General features: G+C 37.8%; 2 protein-coding genes across 4 annotated transcripts; one reads left to right on the plus strand and one right to left on the minus strand.

Annotated features, from left to right (window-relative positions):
* The first annotated feature begins 7952 nt into the window (after positions 1 to 7952).
* On the plus strand, positions 7953 to 10326 carry LOC114729613 (uncharacterized). The gene is made up of 2 exons (XM_028916643.1): positions 7953 to 8216; positions 9788 to 10326. The coding sequence occupies exons 1-2, from the start codon at positions 8065 to 8067 to the stop codon at positions 9861 to 9863; spliced, it is 228 nt and encodes a 75-aa protein (XP_028772476.1). The 5' UTR covers positions 7953 to 8064; the 3' UTR covers positions 9864 to 10326.
* A 2132-nt stretch (positions 10327 to 12458) lies between these two features.
* On the minus strand, positions 12459 to 15130 carry LOC114729608 (squamosa promoter-binding-like protein 13A). 3 transcript variants are annotated; one of them, XM_028916638.1, is made up of 4 exons: positions 14872 to 15130; positions 14069 to 14488; positions 13849 to 13985; positions 12459 to 13284 (listed from the first exon to the last, which is right to left on the minus strand). In XM_028916638.1, the coding sequence occupies exons 2-4, from the start codon at positions 14428 to 14430 to the stop codon at positions 12665 to 12667; spliced, it is 1119 nt and encodes a 372-aa protein (XP_028772471.1). In that variant the 5' UTR covers positions 14431 to 14488; positions 14872 to 15130; the 3' UTR covers positions 12459 to 12664. The 3 variants fall into 3 exon arrangements, with proteins under 3 accessions (XP_028772471.1, XP_028772472.1, XP_028772470.1); XM_028916639.1 differs by lacking the exon at positions 14872 to 15130 and adding an exon at positions 14596 to 14818; XM_028916637.1 differs by lacking the exon at positions 14872 to 15130 and having other exon boundaries at positions 14069 to 14817.
* Positions 15131 to 16390: the final 1260 nt, after the last annotated feature.

The following is a 16390-nucleotide window of genomic DNA, read 5'->3' on the forward strand; positions in this document are numbered from 1 at the left end:
TTATAAGAGTTTTAGTCCAAATTAATCTTCGGGGTTAAAATTGGGCTTTTCCTCCCACGAGAGTTTTCTCTTTGAGTCTACGTCCATTTATCATATTTGGCCTTAGCAAAAAAATATATCTTTTCTTGCTTGATGAAAATGAAAGAATTAACCAACATGAGTTTGTTCAAGTGGTAAGCGGCTTGATACTGCTTAAACGACATTTCGAGTTTGAGCCTTAGCGTGTCTAGAAATCCCCGTTAGGAGACTCATCCACCACAGCCAGGTGCGCAACGCGGGTCGAATCCAGATGTAGTCGGAATAAAGCTCCGATGAACTGGGTGGGCAAAAAAATTAAAAAAATGAAGGAATTAAAATTCTACCAAATTTCAATTTCATATGTATTTTTATTAAATTGTATAATTCATTTTAGTCTTATAATATGATAAATGCAAAATTTTCTTTTCTTTTCTTTTTTTAAAGACTCAGTTACGTGAGACTAAAAATTTGAAGATTACAAGCTAGTTTTCCAAATGTTTAAAAATTAGTAGTTGTATATCAGTACTATGTTTCGAAGGATAGATCCATCGTCACGAAGTTCCATCCACGCAACGTCATGGAAACGCCAAAGGCTACGAGTTAGGAAGGCATGAGATTCTTACATTTTAATCTGGGACCCACATGGCAGGAGTCATTCCATTTTCATTATTCCTCATGCATGCATCAAGACGGTGAGTTAATTATTGAGCTTGGTTGATTTGAATGGTTAACCAGGACACATCTTAACTGAGGATTTAAATCTGAATTTATAAATAAAAGAATTACACAGTGAGAGTTTTTTTCCCCAATTGATGTGAAGGAACTGCGAAAAAAATATTTAGTTTATTCTTAAATTTTTTTGCCTGATTATTTTTAAATTTTCAAACGTGTTGCAATAATCACATTGTGTTTATACTCTAGCTAGAACAATAAGAAAAAAGTAGCATGCTTTTATCATATTTACTGTATGCCATTCAAATTAATTACTACTTCTGATTCTTCATATAAAACCCAGTTGATAGATTTGAAAAGATTAATAAAATCAAATAAATTATTATAAAGTATTATATTTATTATTATTTTTAAATTAATTTTCCTTGCTTATAAACTAAATCATAATTTAATGACACACATAAACATTTTAGAAAATTCACAAAACATATGTCATGATTAAGTAATTTCTTTTTTTTTTTTAAATTAGTCAATTAAATTTTAGATTAACAATAATCACATTGTCCCATTTTCACAGCTTCAAGCGTTGAGGCAGTTATGTCTCTATCGAATAATTGCCATCGTAGCTGACCCTAGGATACCTTTCCACACGTAAGACTTTCATGTGATGTATTATGCTATGTTCTTGACAACAAACTACTCGTTTTCTCTAATATGCAATCTGCTCCTATCAAGAATCTGACCTTAATAAATTGTAAAGAGTGAGATTTATTGTTAGTTTAGATTCGAAGCGACGAATGAATTGATATGGAATGATAAACTCACATGCATGCGTAGCCACTACTCAAGCAGGCACTTGTGCTCTGAAATTAAAGCTTACCGGTCACAAATTTGGATCACAACTCCATCAACCCTGTTTATCGCTAATCCAAGCTTCATTCTCGACCTAATTTTGCACAGAGCTATTCTATAAACATCCCCAGATGATTAGATGCACATAACACACGCCACGTCAAGATAACTGCACAAAATCACTCAGATTGTGACTTCCTTATTAAACAATATATAGCATAACTAATTAAGCTTGGTTGTCTTGAATCGTGGTTCGTTCTGAGTTTAGATGCTCCGTCTTCAAACGCTCCTGAACCGCAGATATATAGATCGCAGCTTTCGTGTCTACGCTTTCATCACCAGCCATCCCGTACACCTCCTCCCACCGTTGGCTCACAACGTCGCAGCGATTATCTGCTACCAAGATCGAAAGCCTTGGGTTTGGCTGTGCAATCGCGTAGTCTTGGTGGACCAAGATCCCCATAGAAGCGGCAGGGCAAGCCGTGGGCTGACTCGCCCTCATCACCTCGGTGCCACCACCATATTGTGCGGTTGAGGCAGGCCTGGGCGCGCGATGGAATGGTATTATCTTTCCCTTCAAGAACCCCCGGCTTCGCTTTCGGTTTGCCTCCATCCTTGGATCTGTACACCTGCTGTTTGATGTAAGTTTCCAACGAATATGATAAAGTGGCCTGCTGGTGTGTTTCGGACGAGAGGGTGTTTGTGTGTTTATATATTGTTGCGTGGATGCTTTTTTGTGCTTAATTGATACTCGTATTTCAGATAAACACGAGCATAAGTGGACGGACTGTAGTTGTGGTCCCTCAGCTAGAAAAATCTGCTAAGGCATAGTTTCTCTGAATTTTCTTTTGGTGTTGATTGGTTGATAAATACGTAGTCCATTTAGTTATTAAGGTAATCTTATATGATATGAGGTTGGTTTATTTTGTTTAATGCTAACAGAAACAATATAATATCATTTTTCTATCCTAAATCATTTGCTGTGGAAAAGTGTCTGGGATCAGATTCAGTCTCTTTGGAATCAAATTTCTGTGAGTTTAGGCTGAAAAGTGCGTACTGGAGCATCCGATATTTTCCACAGTATCTAATTTGCTGTGATTCGATAATTTTTTGACGCCTAGGGAGGGGGTAACTGTTTTAAATATGAGATAGGCTTAATTTGGAGTTTAGCGTAAAGAGCCACCTAAGTCTACAATATGCTCGCAAGTTCGGAGTAGAGAGGATTGATACCTCATCCACTACGACCTATCTTTTCCTGACACGTACCATCACTTTATTAAGAAACAAGAAAACTAAGAATTTTTGAGTTCACACTCTATTTAGGAAGATTGACCATCGAAGCACTTTATATCGAGACATAAACACAGGGGCAAGTGACTTCAAATCCGGTGGAGCACCGTAAAGAAAAATGCATATCTTGAAAAAGAAAAAGAAATCAGACGATACCTTACGTTCAATGGATAAGGATTGTACTGTGCAAGCCTAAAGGAAGCACTTCCTTAGAAACACATTCTGGATTGCATTTCATGAGATTTCATCCATGTAAGACTGCATGTTCAAGACCTTCACAAGGCATTGTTTGTGATAATATGCCCAACTTGCCTGTTATTTTGGGTCTCACTCAACCCTTTCTAAGGATTCTAAACGAAAAACAAAAATTATAAGTGATCGCAGCAGCAATGTAGGGAGTGCTGATGACTCTGCCTTTTGAGTTGGAGGCATCTAACTCTGCATGAGAACTATACAACTGTTTTTTTAATAAGACCTTAACCTGGAAATCCTGCTCTAATTTTGTACGTGATGGAGCAACCAACGGTTAGGATAGTTAAGTGGGGACGACAACTTGGGTGCACTGCTTTAATCGGACATGTACTAGACTATAGACAGATAAAAAGTTGTTGAGCTTTGAATGATAAGATATTCTGCCTGACTGTGAAGTCCTACATCGCACCAATGCAAGTTGGGATTCTTGTTTGCATTTTTCCTTCTGCAAAATTGTTCACCCTCGATTATTCAAGGGACGATTTTGTTCGATTTCCGGAGTAGAGCAGGTAAGGTTATGCATTACATTTGAGAAGGGATTTTGTCTCTGTTACTTCTGCTCTTTGAAGGACCAGAGAATCTGATCATGCATGGACCAAAAAGCGCATTACCTTCATCTCAATAACTACTTTTCTTCTGTTTTAGCCGTGCAAGTCATAGGATGGAAAATTCGTTGGTGCTGGTGGCGTGATGCTTGGTTAGCGGTGCAGAGGTAGCTAATGACTTTAGAATTTCTGTATAGATGATTTTTTTGTTTTGTGTCATTGACTACTACTGCTTTTTCATGAAATGTGCAGAGATGGGCAAGAAGAAACCAGCGCTTTGTCCTGACAAATGGTGGAAATTTGCTGAACTTGTTGCATGCTGCATAGAATATAAGAATCTCAATAATGGAAGAATATAATTAGCCCTACCCGGGATATCTGGTGTTCTCTTTTGAAATTTGTCGTTTCTTTTCTTTCTTTTGAAGTTTATCTTGTTTACTTCTTGGTCAGGTGAACACGAAAGAGAGAGCGCTTGAGAAACATCCTCACTTGCTCCTCAGCATATTCTCTCTTATATTTCCATGCTCGTTTTAGTTGGGGTTTAATATATTATTATTTGTCTTGAAACAAGAAAATAGAGGCACAGATTACATCTTTTTCCATATTCTGTGAAATGGATTTAAATCTTTATACTGGATAAAACATTTCTTTTACGTTCTTATCTAAATAAGAAGACCTTTATGCCTTGTTATCAAGATCAGATCATCCCAAGTCCCACATAAGTTAGTGTTACCAAATTAGATCCTATCTATGAACTTTTGAGAGTGTGATATGTTGAGCCATGCATGTCTAGACACCATCATACTTACCTGGGGGTTCTTCTGAGAGGATCTTCTGCACAGAGCACCCTTCATGAAATCACATGACGAGATGAGTGGAGTGATTAAGGGGAAACCTGTGCTAACTTAAATATGTTTAATATAAAATCTTAATGAATCTATGAAGGTGCCGTAATGAATCTGAACTTTCAACAAACGAGCGTCCATTTAAAAAAAAAAACTGAACTTTCTAGCAACATCTGTGCCGCAATTAGTTGAAATATCCTTCCCTGCTTCTCATAAACTGAGATGCATATTCAGGGTGGGGGCGTTGATAATATGTAATATAAAAACTTAAACCAAGCCACACCACTCAGAATCATATAGTAGTGGTATGGTATGTTCCCCTTGTTCGATGTGATGCTTAACAAAGTATGCCTAATTTGTGACGAAACATCAGCAAAGTAGAACAATTGGCCCGAAAATGCAAGAAAAGGGATTCTTACTTTAGAGAGATTACGGTTCCTATTAAGCCCAGTGAGAAGGGGCACAAAACAGGGGGTCACAGAGATGATGTGATAAAGCGAGACCCAAAAGTGCAGGACACTGGGCTTCATCAATTGACCCAAAAGGCCTGTCAAAGGAGAAGAGGGAAGGGACATTAATTATTATTATTATTATTATAATGAAATAAATGATGATGATGATGATGGCAGATGAGCGTGAAGATGATGACAGCTGATTAGAGAGAGAGCAGTTAATTATTAGAGGGTAACGCAATTAAAGAACCACCGCCTATCAAACAACCACAGCTAAGCCCGTCTCTTTATGCCACAGTTTAATCCAAATGGACAATCCTCATCCCTTCCCTCTTTCCTATATAAACCAAATATGTTCACACCCCCTCCATTATCCCCCATTAACCCTTCTCCCAGTCTCCCCCCCCCCCCCAAAATCTCATCTATGCTTCTCCGATTCCTTTTGTGTCACAGCCTTGTCTTGCTTCTCACTCTCTGTCTGCTCTCTTCCGTTGCACGGGATTCTTAGTAGATAAGGCAACCACGTACGTTCAAGCATTTTGTGTGTTTGTGTAAGTAAGCATGTGTATTGGCCGTCTTGTTATGTGCTTGGCATATTTCTAATTCAGTTTGATGTTGGCATGGTTCAATCAGGTGAAAGTTCTTTCAAGATTTACCGGCAGAGAGCTTTGATCTGATTGAGCCGCGCCAATATCTGATTGGGTTTGCTATTCTCCACTCTTCTTCCCCTCATGATCCTTTTCGTTGTGCTTGCCTTTCTATATAAAAATACATGAGAGTGGGAACAAACTGAAAGTTAAACTAAAAAATAGCAAGTAGGGTTGATGTCTTGTGATTTTGTTTGCCCTTATATTGTTTATCTTGTGTGCATCTAAAAGTCGAATTAATACTTATACTCACCATTAACACTTGACGCGTTATGAAAAATAAGCTAATAAAGAAAAAATTATCAACTAAGAAATAGAAGTAGGGTTGACGTCTTGTAATTTTGTTTTTTCTTGTACTGTTTATCTTGTGTGGATCCACAAGTCGAATTAATGCTTATACTTACTATCACCACTTGACTCATCATGAAAAATAAGCTAATAAATGAGAAATTATCAAGTTTGTTCACAACAAGTGGCTTTCTGAATTTATATTCATTTCAATGGAGATCAGAAAACACACTTTTATATTTTTATATTGATTGTGTTTTCATTTATCTTCCCTTAGCAATAATACAGAACAGACACATGTATTTTATTTGAGTGAATTTTAGATAGTATTTCATCCAATCTTGAACATAGAAGTTAATTTAATAGTTTGCTCTGTCAAGTTTGTATTAATCCTTCACACTTGTTATTTCCTCACTGAACTTCTTATTTTCAATGTAAATAATCAAATGCAGGTATATTTTGAAAAAATCAATGTACATTTTTCTAGAAAAAATCGATTTAATTATTTTTCTACCATATGTGGGAGAAGTTATTTAACTTCTATGTATAAAATCAGGGAGTGCCTTGAATGTTAATACACCCCATTCAAGAGCATACTGGTAATTTTCCTTACAAAAGAGTAGAAAAATTAGCAAACAAAGCATGCCATATAATGGGGATCTAATTGGTCCTGGATATCTTCATTGCATAATAAACACTTTCCACGCTGTTCAATCACTCTTTTCTTTTCTTTTTGCAAAAAGAAAAGTGTGGATCCTGAAAAATCTCTAGTAATATGATTCAGAGTCAAGGCACTATGGTATATTCCAAATGACTGCTTCATGAATTGTATCTCCGGGGGTGTGATCTATGATTTGTACGACAGACACGATGATGCTAAATGAAGAACGGATCCAGATGATTCAAAGGGGAAAGTTGAACCAAAAGAAAGATATTTGTCAAATCAAACCAAAATGAAGGCAAGATATTGGTCCATATCATATCGTACTATATATTAGACTATTTACCCGTTAACCCAAACAGTTCACGAGCATGCTAATAATGTACAGACCAGCATTTGCTTTTTGCTCCAATGTGACTGGGTAACCACCAATCACGTGGGCAGGCAATCAGGAATAGTTCATTTTTCATGCCAACATTCCATTAATATACACATTTCTAATTCAATAAATTTCACTTTGGTTTGCTTTTTACGAGATGAAACACCAGATTTATAGCATCATGCTACCTGGTTCTAACTTTAAGTGTTAGTTTGTAGCGTAAGTTGCAATACAAAATAGCTCGTACATTTAGAATTGAAAGTAGTATACTACTGGGTCAAAATCTAAGATTGTCACACTATAATTAAGGCTGCTATTTATGATTACATCCACCACCTCCCTTCATAATAAACCCGACAACATTGTATTTCAGTGAATTATAACCATAACGTCATTTTAGTAAGCTTACTATCATAAGTACTACCTCCAGTCTTTAATATAAGATCCTATTTAACTTTTATTTTGGTCTTAAATATAAGACCAAATCAACTTTGTCTCTCATATTTATACTTTTTTTTTCAAAGTAGCCCTTCTAGTAATGATGGTTCTAGTCAATATATTTGATTAGCGAGGATATTTTAGAAAAGACAACACCTATTTAGGACAAATAACTAACTTAACTTACTTCCTTAATCTCCTCTAATTAGTCAACTAGCTCTTATAATTAGGACCGGAGGTAGTATACAATTTCATTAGCTAGAAGAGAGTGGAGGCTACTGATTATTAAATGTGCTTATATCTCAAGCCATTCACATATTAAATATTACTCTCTATTCAGTATAGCTATTAACTGATGTACCATGATACACATTATTTTTGAGGTTTTTGTTTTTTGGGGGCCAGATTTTAGGTTTCGTTTTTGAATGACGTTTTCTTCTTTTGGTTGTTTTTGTCGGACAATGAAAGTCGGTCCAAACATTTCTGTATGGGGCTTCCCTTTTAAATAGTTCCTGCGAATCTGATTTAACAACCTGTACGTGGGCCGTCTGTGAGCCCAAATATGGGCCTTCGACCTGTAGAATGGGCTTAAAAGTGTTATTTTTTTCTGCCAAGGGTTTGAAAGCTTCGTCTTCTTCAAGAAAGGGGAAAAAAGCCGTTCCGCGTTGTTTATTCATATTCCGGAGCTTCTGTCGGGGAATTGTGGTCTGCGGTCTGAACGGAGGATGGGGTTGACGAATTTCGTGCTTACAGTGGCTGGTGTTAGCGCCGTAATTCTTCTGCTGAGGAGTGATGTGAAGCAGTCTGCTTCTATTTTCCGGCGAAACGTCAAGCACATCCGCCAGTGGCTTGAGGAAGAATCGGCCGACGCGTCCAAGTTAGCCCTTTTTTCTTCTACTTTATTAGTCATTAGTTATCGATTGACATAATAATTTAATTTCTGTTTACCGGAATCAACCTTGTTAGTAAGGGTTACGAACGCATGGGGGAGCTGAACTCGAGAGTATTTATTTGATGTTTAAGGAGAGACTGATCTGAATAATTCAAATTGAAGCATTGTATTGCTTTGTGTTAGTTTTAGAATCGATGTCTTAGTCTCACCTGCTTGATCTGCTTTCACCATCTTTATTTTTTGGCTACTTTTATTGGATTGCATTCACCATATAACCAAGATTCTTCAAGCTCTCTGAATTCTTCAAGATTCTTCAAGAGAATGTTGTAAATGACAAGGACTTTCTTCGTCATTATTTCTTTCATTAAGATTCTTTACCAAAATTTTACTCAGGCAAAATTGGTGATGGTTGTCTTACAGTAGGTTTCAGGCATGGTTTCCTGTTTGTTTTCTGTAACAAAGAATTTAAATTTAAATAATGCGAAACTTATTAACTGACACCGTGGAGGCGATTCACTGGAGCATGCGAGTTTTTACACTCAACGGGGAAGGGAAATGAAATATCATTACTGCTTGTTGAAACAGCACCTCACCTGGACTTATATTATTTGTCGTCAGATCATGATGTTGTTATCAGATATGTTTAATTTTTTGATATGATCTGCTAGTTCATGATGTTGAGTCCTACAGAAAAATGCCACGTTAAGTGTCTGTTTGGACAATAACATGATGACTTTGGCTTGGATCCCTCTGGTTTGTTGGAGAATATGCATGCAATATAGGATTTTAAATGTTTTACACCTTATGTTAACTTCCGTTTGTCATTTCTTCCTACCTTCCTAATCCTCATTATACAATCGCCATTTTCTTACAACATGCAAGTGGAGAGTTGAATTTACATTAACATGGTATTAGAGAGATTCTTTATCTTGTTGATTGTCTCTTTATGGCTGCAATTTTATGATGTTTTGTTCTGATCTTTGAGTTACTATGTCAGGGAAATATATCATGATATCTAAAGTAATGGGAAGGAATCACTAAAGAGGTTCATAAGGCTCCCTCTTTGGAGTTTGTTTACGTTTTCTTTTCCTCCCGACAGAGGGTTTTGCCTTTTTTTTTTTTTGGGGGGGGGGGGGGATGTTGAGGTGTTCATGAGGCTAATCCCCATGGAGTTTCAACGAATCCATAGGTGCAGTAGGGCAGGTAATTAGACCTTGATCAATCCCTTGAGTTCTAGACTGTTTTTCCTGAAAGAAAGCAGTTCAATTCATCGGTTAGGTTTCATTACTCATCTTTTTGTGTTTAAGATAAGACTATTTGGCTTATTTGGAACTGACAAGTGTTGTTTTGGTGATGATATTCTGAACTACGGACTGGAAATAATAATACCACGTTATAGCTTGCACCTTGAATGCATGTTGAACTGTGAGGCTTCTTTTTTTATCCTTTTTTCTCCCCTCAAATTCCCGTTCTTCGTAGTATTAATTATAAAGATTGTTATTGATCTTGTGGGTCGTTGATAGATTGTAGTGTTTGATTATTGCTATGCTTTCCAGGGCCATAAAGAAGTCCGCCAAGGAACTGGAATCGAAGGTTTCGCCGAAGGACGTTCCCAAGAAGGACAGAGAGTAATATTTGAGGATCATAGGATAAGAATGTCTGGCTCACTCCCCTCGCTTCTTTCTGCTTCTCTCTCTTCTCTCTACATTTGCCATAATGCGTGGTCTGCTACTATGAAGTGTTCGCAATGTCTGTTCATAGAAATCCTTCATAGTCCCTATTTTTTCTTGCAATAGTATATTTACCGAGATCACGAGTTGAAAGTCGTTTCTGCGGTATAAAGAATTTCAGAAAATCTTTATGATCAGGGTTCTGAAAATCATTGGATGGTGACCTTTGGTAGCACCCACAACTTGGTCAATAGGGAAGTTGAATTTGTGTTCAGGCCTGCATATGAGTTGAATTTCTGTAAGAAAGAAATTTTAGAAAATAAGCGAACGTGTATTATGAGGTACAAAACAACAACGAGATGAACATGTATTATTCAGGATTTAAAATTGTCTCCAATAAAAGATACTTGTACCCGGTGGAAAAATTTACTTCAATGGTATTGATACTTATTTCTTTACCTCATAATATTATTTTCAAAAATCAAACATTTACCTGATCAAATCATGAATCCTTATCTTAAGCATTCCGTGTATGTAACGAATTTTAAACAATAACCAATTTTATCACTGTTTTTCTTTGTCAATATCATTAATATTGCAAAAAGAAAAAAAGGATTCTTAAACTTTATTCATAAGCTGGGGAGTGCATGGGGTTTCACTGGTTGTATTGCCTAAATTTTGTAAGCTGTTGACCATGGTTTAATGAGGTAATGGTTAAATAACGTAAATCAAAACATTGGTTAATACTAAGATAATAAATATCTAAAAAAATATGCTTTATTTTTGAACTGGGGAGTAATGGCTCGTCAATTGTTATAAAATTCCTTTCGTGGATCATAAAATATGGAGATTGTGTAAGTCTATAATGCCCTTCTCCTTCCGTCAATGGGGTAAGGATTGAAGAAGCTGAATATGCCATTAGTCGCTGGTGGGTTTCCTAGTGCTTCTAATCATCCCTGCCTTGAACTCAATCGTGGCATGTGGATTTGGATTACGACCTTCCCAATCCCTTTGCTCTAATCCCCTCAACGCTTAATCCTGTATTTCCTGTTTTAGTCCATGTAAGGGCATTGCTCGCCCTCTGCAGAAGTATCTGTCTCCCGTTTAAATTAAAGATTTAATTCGTAAAATACTATTATTACTTTCCTTAAATGTTGTTTTTAATATAATTCATTTATTATACTATTCTTTTTTTTGGCTTTTAGAGATGATTTCTAAGCTGATTGAGTAATTGGTAATTTTACTATTTTGGACTTGTTTACTCTTTATCCCAAAAACAATGAGACCTCGCTATCTTGAGTGAGGAATTTTTCCGATATTTTACATAAAAAATTTTATTCAATTAAACTACTCTCAAATAATTTCTATTATTATATTTTTATAACAATTAATTAATAAGTAGGATTAAAGGCTGACTAAAGATATTCGTTTTTGTTTTTTTCGTTTTTTCATTTCACTTCACTTTCACTTTTTTAATCTTTACCTCGTTTCATTGGTACGAGTGAGTCACGTGATCTCAAATCTCAATTAACCAAACGAATATTACGTTAACAAAGGAAATCGTTTGAATGGATCGTCGACCCCACAAATTCCCCCCCCCCCCCCCCCCCCGCTTCCCATTATTTGGAAGCGACAAATTACTTTATCCTCTCTAATTTTTTGGCTCTTCACCATTTGCGTCTCATTGCACAACTTGGAGGCGCTTAGTAAACGGAAGCGAAGGAGGACAGTTCGTCTTTTTCACATTATGCTTCCAAGACAGAGAACAAGCAAAACTACTCACTCAGAATAATCCAGTAAATAAAACAAAGAAACTCAATTACTTCACGGTTTATGATGGCAGTCTTATTACTATCTTTTGGCCTGGTCAATTCTGAACTGCTTAACCATAATCTAACCCACAGAAAGCTACATTAACGAATAAAACCCACTTAATAAAACCTATTGCCTGCTAGATTTTAGCCAAAATCAAAACGAAGCCCAAAGATTCGAGGCAACAATCAAAGATGCCAAACAGACTCTTAATTGATCATCCTTGTAGAGCAATGTCTGGCATATGAGAATCCATCAGTTCAATTCAGGACAAGTTATTTGTAGTTCGTTGTTATCCTTCGGAAATGCAGGGCCAACCAAGAAACATTGCTTAGGCATTCAGATAAACTATTCAAAATTCGAACAAGCATTACTAGGGGTACAGCATTTCACCGCCAAGTTTTTTAAGACTTCCCGTCTAATCAAAGGAATAAAAAGGCTATTGCTATGGTCCAGCGTTGTCCTGTTTGCTTTCTAAAAGTCGAGATCATCATAACCCGTTCAAGATTCCCACACTAGCTATTTCCAGAAAAAAGCAATAACAGGTGTTCATCCTATTCTTGGTCTTGGCTTGGAGGTTACAAAATTAGTCCGAAATCTTTGGGTGTGGCCAGCCAGAGATGCCTCATACCATGGCCCACCATCTCTCACTCTCATTTTGATTGATTACTCTTTACTCAAATTCAGCCTAGTAAAGTATCGGACGAAATTACATTTTTGCCCTAAAATTAAAGTACAACGTAAGTTGCAGCCAAGCCCTCTGTAACACAACTCCCTCAGGCTTAACAATCCCATAAAATTTGTACCATACAAATGAAATGATATCGCAAGGACATAAAGAACAAATTCCGAAGGCTCCATGTTTAGTTTTTCTCAGTCAGAATACAGAGATAATTGGTTCAAGATCTACAGTACCAGAAATTTCCAACCAAGGAATAATAAGTTAGCAACCTACTCCCAGAAAAATGGAAAGGTCGGCAAGTCCCCATTTTCCACAATTTCATCAGGCCTCATGTGCATCGTATGGTCGTAATCAAGGTTGGCTGTGTCGGCATCCACAACCAATAATGGATTAGTAGACTTTTCTTGTGGACTTTCTGAGCATGATGAGTATTTATCCCCAGCATCAAAATGCAAATCTTCTAATGGAGATGATTGCACTGGACAGTTTACGGTGGACTGCACCAAGCTCAACTCTTGACTTTGAGTCTGAAGTGTTGACAGAAGATAGAGAGCACAATTTGAATCAATAGATCCAGGTTCGCAATCAGAAGCAAGCTTCCGACCACCATTTGCACTTGCTGATGGGGCAAAGGCACCAGAAGTTGTTTGGCTCATGGGAATTCCAGACACTGCCTCATTACCATGACCTACTTTAGAGCTGTTTAACCCAAAGAAAGGAAGTTGCTTATCCTGCTGATGCTCTACATTAGCAAAGGAATTTAGCAGACTGTTTTGGTCATAACTGATCATCACTGGTCCAGCTCCAGCTTTGGCAGTGGCAGGCCACATACTTCTCACGAACGGGTAGTTGTACGTCTGAGGACTACCAAAATGAAGGATTCTGGGCCCTTGATTTTAGAAAGGCAAAGCAAATCCAAAATTAAAAGAACATAGACAGCAGGGGATAAGACAAGAAATAACTACACAGAGAAACATAGATGTCACCAATTATCATTATCAAAGACAGAACCAGCAATTGAATCCAACACCATCAGAACTATGTGCGACCAAATTTTCATGTTCCGCCATGAAACAATAACCTGCCTTGTCCCGAACTTCTAAGGTATCGAAATTTTGAACCAAAATTTGAAATGAGTTTTCTAATGTCAGTCTTATCTTCCTAATCAGCCGGAAACTAAAGGGGCCATAGCTGGGTGACTATGTTTCACTTTCTAATGGCAGACAACCTCTTCTTAACTCTTAAACCAGGCTACTCTTTCATCTTAGCTCTTCTTCTTAGTCGCTGCTTTAATCTAAATTTCTACAACCATAATCTATCATGAATTGGACCACCGAAGTTCTAGTTAAAACATCTAGAAAAGGGAATACTGTAATCTTGCTTTCAATCAGGTAATAAGTGGACAGCAGTTAAAATCAACCAAGGTCATATTTAGTATCTTAGTCCGACGAACCTTTATAGCCGCTCAGGAATTTCTCAGCAGCCATGAAAAGAGAAGGTGGCTGAGGCTTCCTTCTGCGCCTGTTATGTCCATCAAGACGTTTCCTGCAACTCCTCTTAACTTCATCAAACTCTCCGAGGGAATGAAATCTACAACAATTAGCGACCACCACTTGTCACAAATCAACCTCAATATATTTGAAACAACGTAATCGGAGAAACCCCCGTCTTACCTGCTGCATTGCTGGCAGAATCGCTGCTGCTTTCCCCCTACCAACACAATGGGCGTCTTGGAGTGCTTCTCACACACTCTGTGTCGCCGATGATACTCTCTGCAATCACTCAGGTCGGAGTCGCATCCATCCACCAAGCACGACACGCTCTGCGTCGATCCACTCAGCGTACGGCTCCTCTTTGACGAGCCGCATGGCGATGATGCCGATTTCGAGTCTCTCGGCAAGTCCTTTGGTGTATATGAGGGTGATTTCTGTATGAAATCGGGAGTCTCTCCAAGACTCAAATCCACGGAAGCCGCTCCATTTGATAGCTCCGACCCAGACGGATCCCAGGCCAACTCTTTCCAGTCCCAGTCCATGTGTGCCTAGTACCTAAGTCGGCGCTCTTGTTATTCTGTGCTTTCCAATTTACGAAGCCTACAAAGAAGGGGGCAAAAAAAAAACAAACAAACAAACTTGAGCAGGAATCAGAATTTGTTCTCCCTTAGGTTATCACCAAAAGTTGAAGAATTTGACTTGAGAACCTGAATAGGAAAAAGTAGGTTATCAAAGAATACAGGAGCGTGATTTTCCGAATTGGGTTCTCAGAGGGAGCCAAGAGAATATAAACCCAGTTCTCAAAAATTTTAAATTGAAACCACGACAGAAAAATCGTCATGATAGAAATAGAAACACGAATGTCACTTCAAGCAACTTGGCCATTTGGGGCCACAAATTAAATGTTAACGGGAGGGCCTTTGTTTCTTCTGTGACAGAAAATATCGGAAAATTTTAGCAGAAAGGGGCCACCAAAGACTTACAGACATGATTTTACCAATTCCCTGAAATTTACAGCTGCAGAAGAACCTCCGAGAAAACAGGTGGAGAAGCAGATGAATCCATGTATGCTCCTCTCGGGGAGTGGTTAAGGACAAGAGACCTGATGGGGATTAAACCGAGTAGCTCAAAAAAAAAAATTGAAAGAGCTGTTGAAGTGGAGAAAAAGGCAAAAACTGCATCAATAGGCAATTAACAAGCGTGGCGATTTACCGATATACTGAAGAACTAATGCACAGTGAGATCTCTCTGTTTTTATGTCCCGCCTGGGTCTATCAACTTTGATTTGGTTTTAAAAAACATGTTAGTGGGGGCAGAAAATATTATAAAGAAAATGTTGAGGAAAATGGTGGGGAAAGGGACTGGAGCTTCGACTTTATCTGTTAACTACTTATATCTCCCAGTCAAGAAGACGACCGCAAGGCCACCGACGATGCCTCCAGGACTCTCTGCACAGAAATGGATGACAGCCTCACGCCAGTCTACCATCAACAGTCTACACCCATGACCATGGTGATCATGAGATCATACTGCATACGGGGTTGTTTTTTGGCCTGCGTTTTTTTTGGGGGGGGGGGGGATCAACCCGGGTGATATATCCAGGAGAACGGGGCAAACGGCTTTGACAGGACAGGACAACTTACACCTGACAAAGGTTCTTACTTTAGGGATGTGATTGTGCATTATTTTTAGTTTTTGGTGGGTTAAGCAGAATGTAGATTCTCCACTTTCGTCTTGATATGTGACTTCTTTAAATGTTCTGCTGCAAGCATGTGTTTAAAATAATCGTAGTGGGTGTGATTACACGGGATTTTTAATGAGTTATGTGATTCATAAACCTGAACGCAGTATGATCTTTAGAAAAAAAAAGGGGGGAGAAAAAAAGCTTTTCATATGTCACATGGATGTGTTGATGCATTCTTCTTTTCTTTTCATTTGAAAAGCCAGCAAGTAAAAATTTGTTTGGATTAACTTATAAATAGTTTTTTAAATATAATTTACAGAATTGAGAAAAGACTTGTTTCAATTTACGTAAATTTGGTTAAAAACCCATTATAAGCAGAATTCCAAACAAGCCCCACAAATGCAGCAGGGTTGTTTATGGTTCTGCCTGCAAAATTGGGTTTGCCTTGAAAAGGTCGCTGAGTAAAACAGTGGAGTACCGTTCAACGGTGTTCATGGATTCGGGTATACTCTCATACGTGACAAAATATGCGCAGAGAGACATTGAAAGCAACGCGTGATTCTTCGTTCTCAAATCCTATGCAAGTATAACGAACATGATCAGGTCACCCGGGGGGGGGGGAACGAACATGTTGGATCTTTAATTGCTTTACGAAAGTTGCCAGTACTTTTGTCAAGAAGGCGCGTGGGTTAAGGTGAGAATGATTAGAAAATAGGATCTATTCGTAAATAAACAATACTCTTTCAATATGAAACGTAAATATTAGTTAAAAGGTTTAATCTTTTAACAAATAGTTCAAAACTTGATCTGTTCACTAG

The sequence above is a fragment of the Neltuma alba genome, unplaced genomic scaffold, assembly GCF_004799145.2.
Source record: "Neltuma alba isolate B1F8T4 unplaced genomic scaffold, ASM479914v2 tig00012650_pilon, whole genome shotgun sequence".
NCBI classification, from domain to species: Eukaryota; Viridiplantae; Streptophyta; class Magnoliopsida; order Fabales; family Fabaceae; genus Neltuma; species Neltuma alba.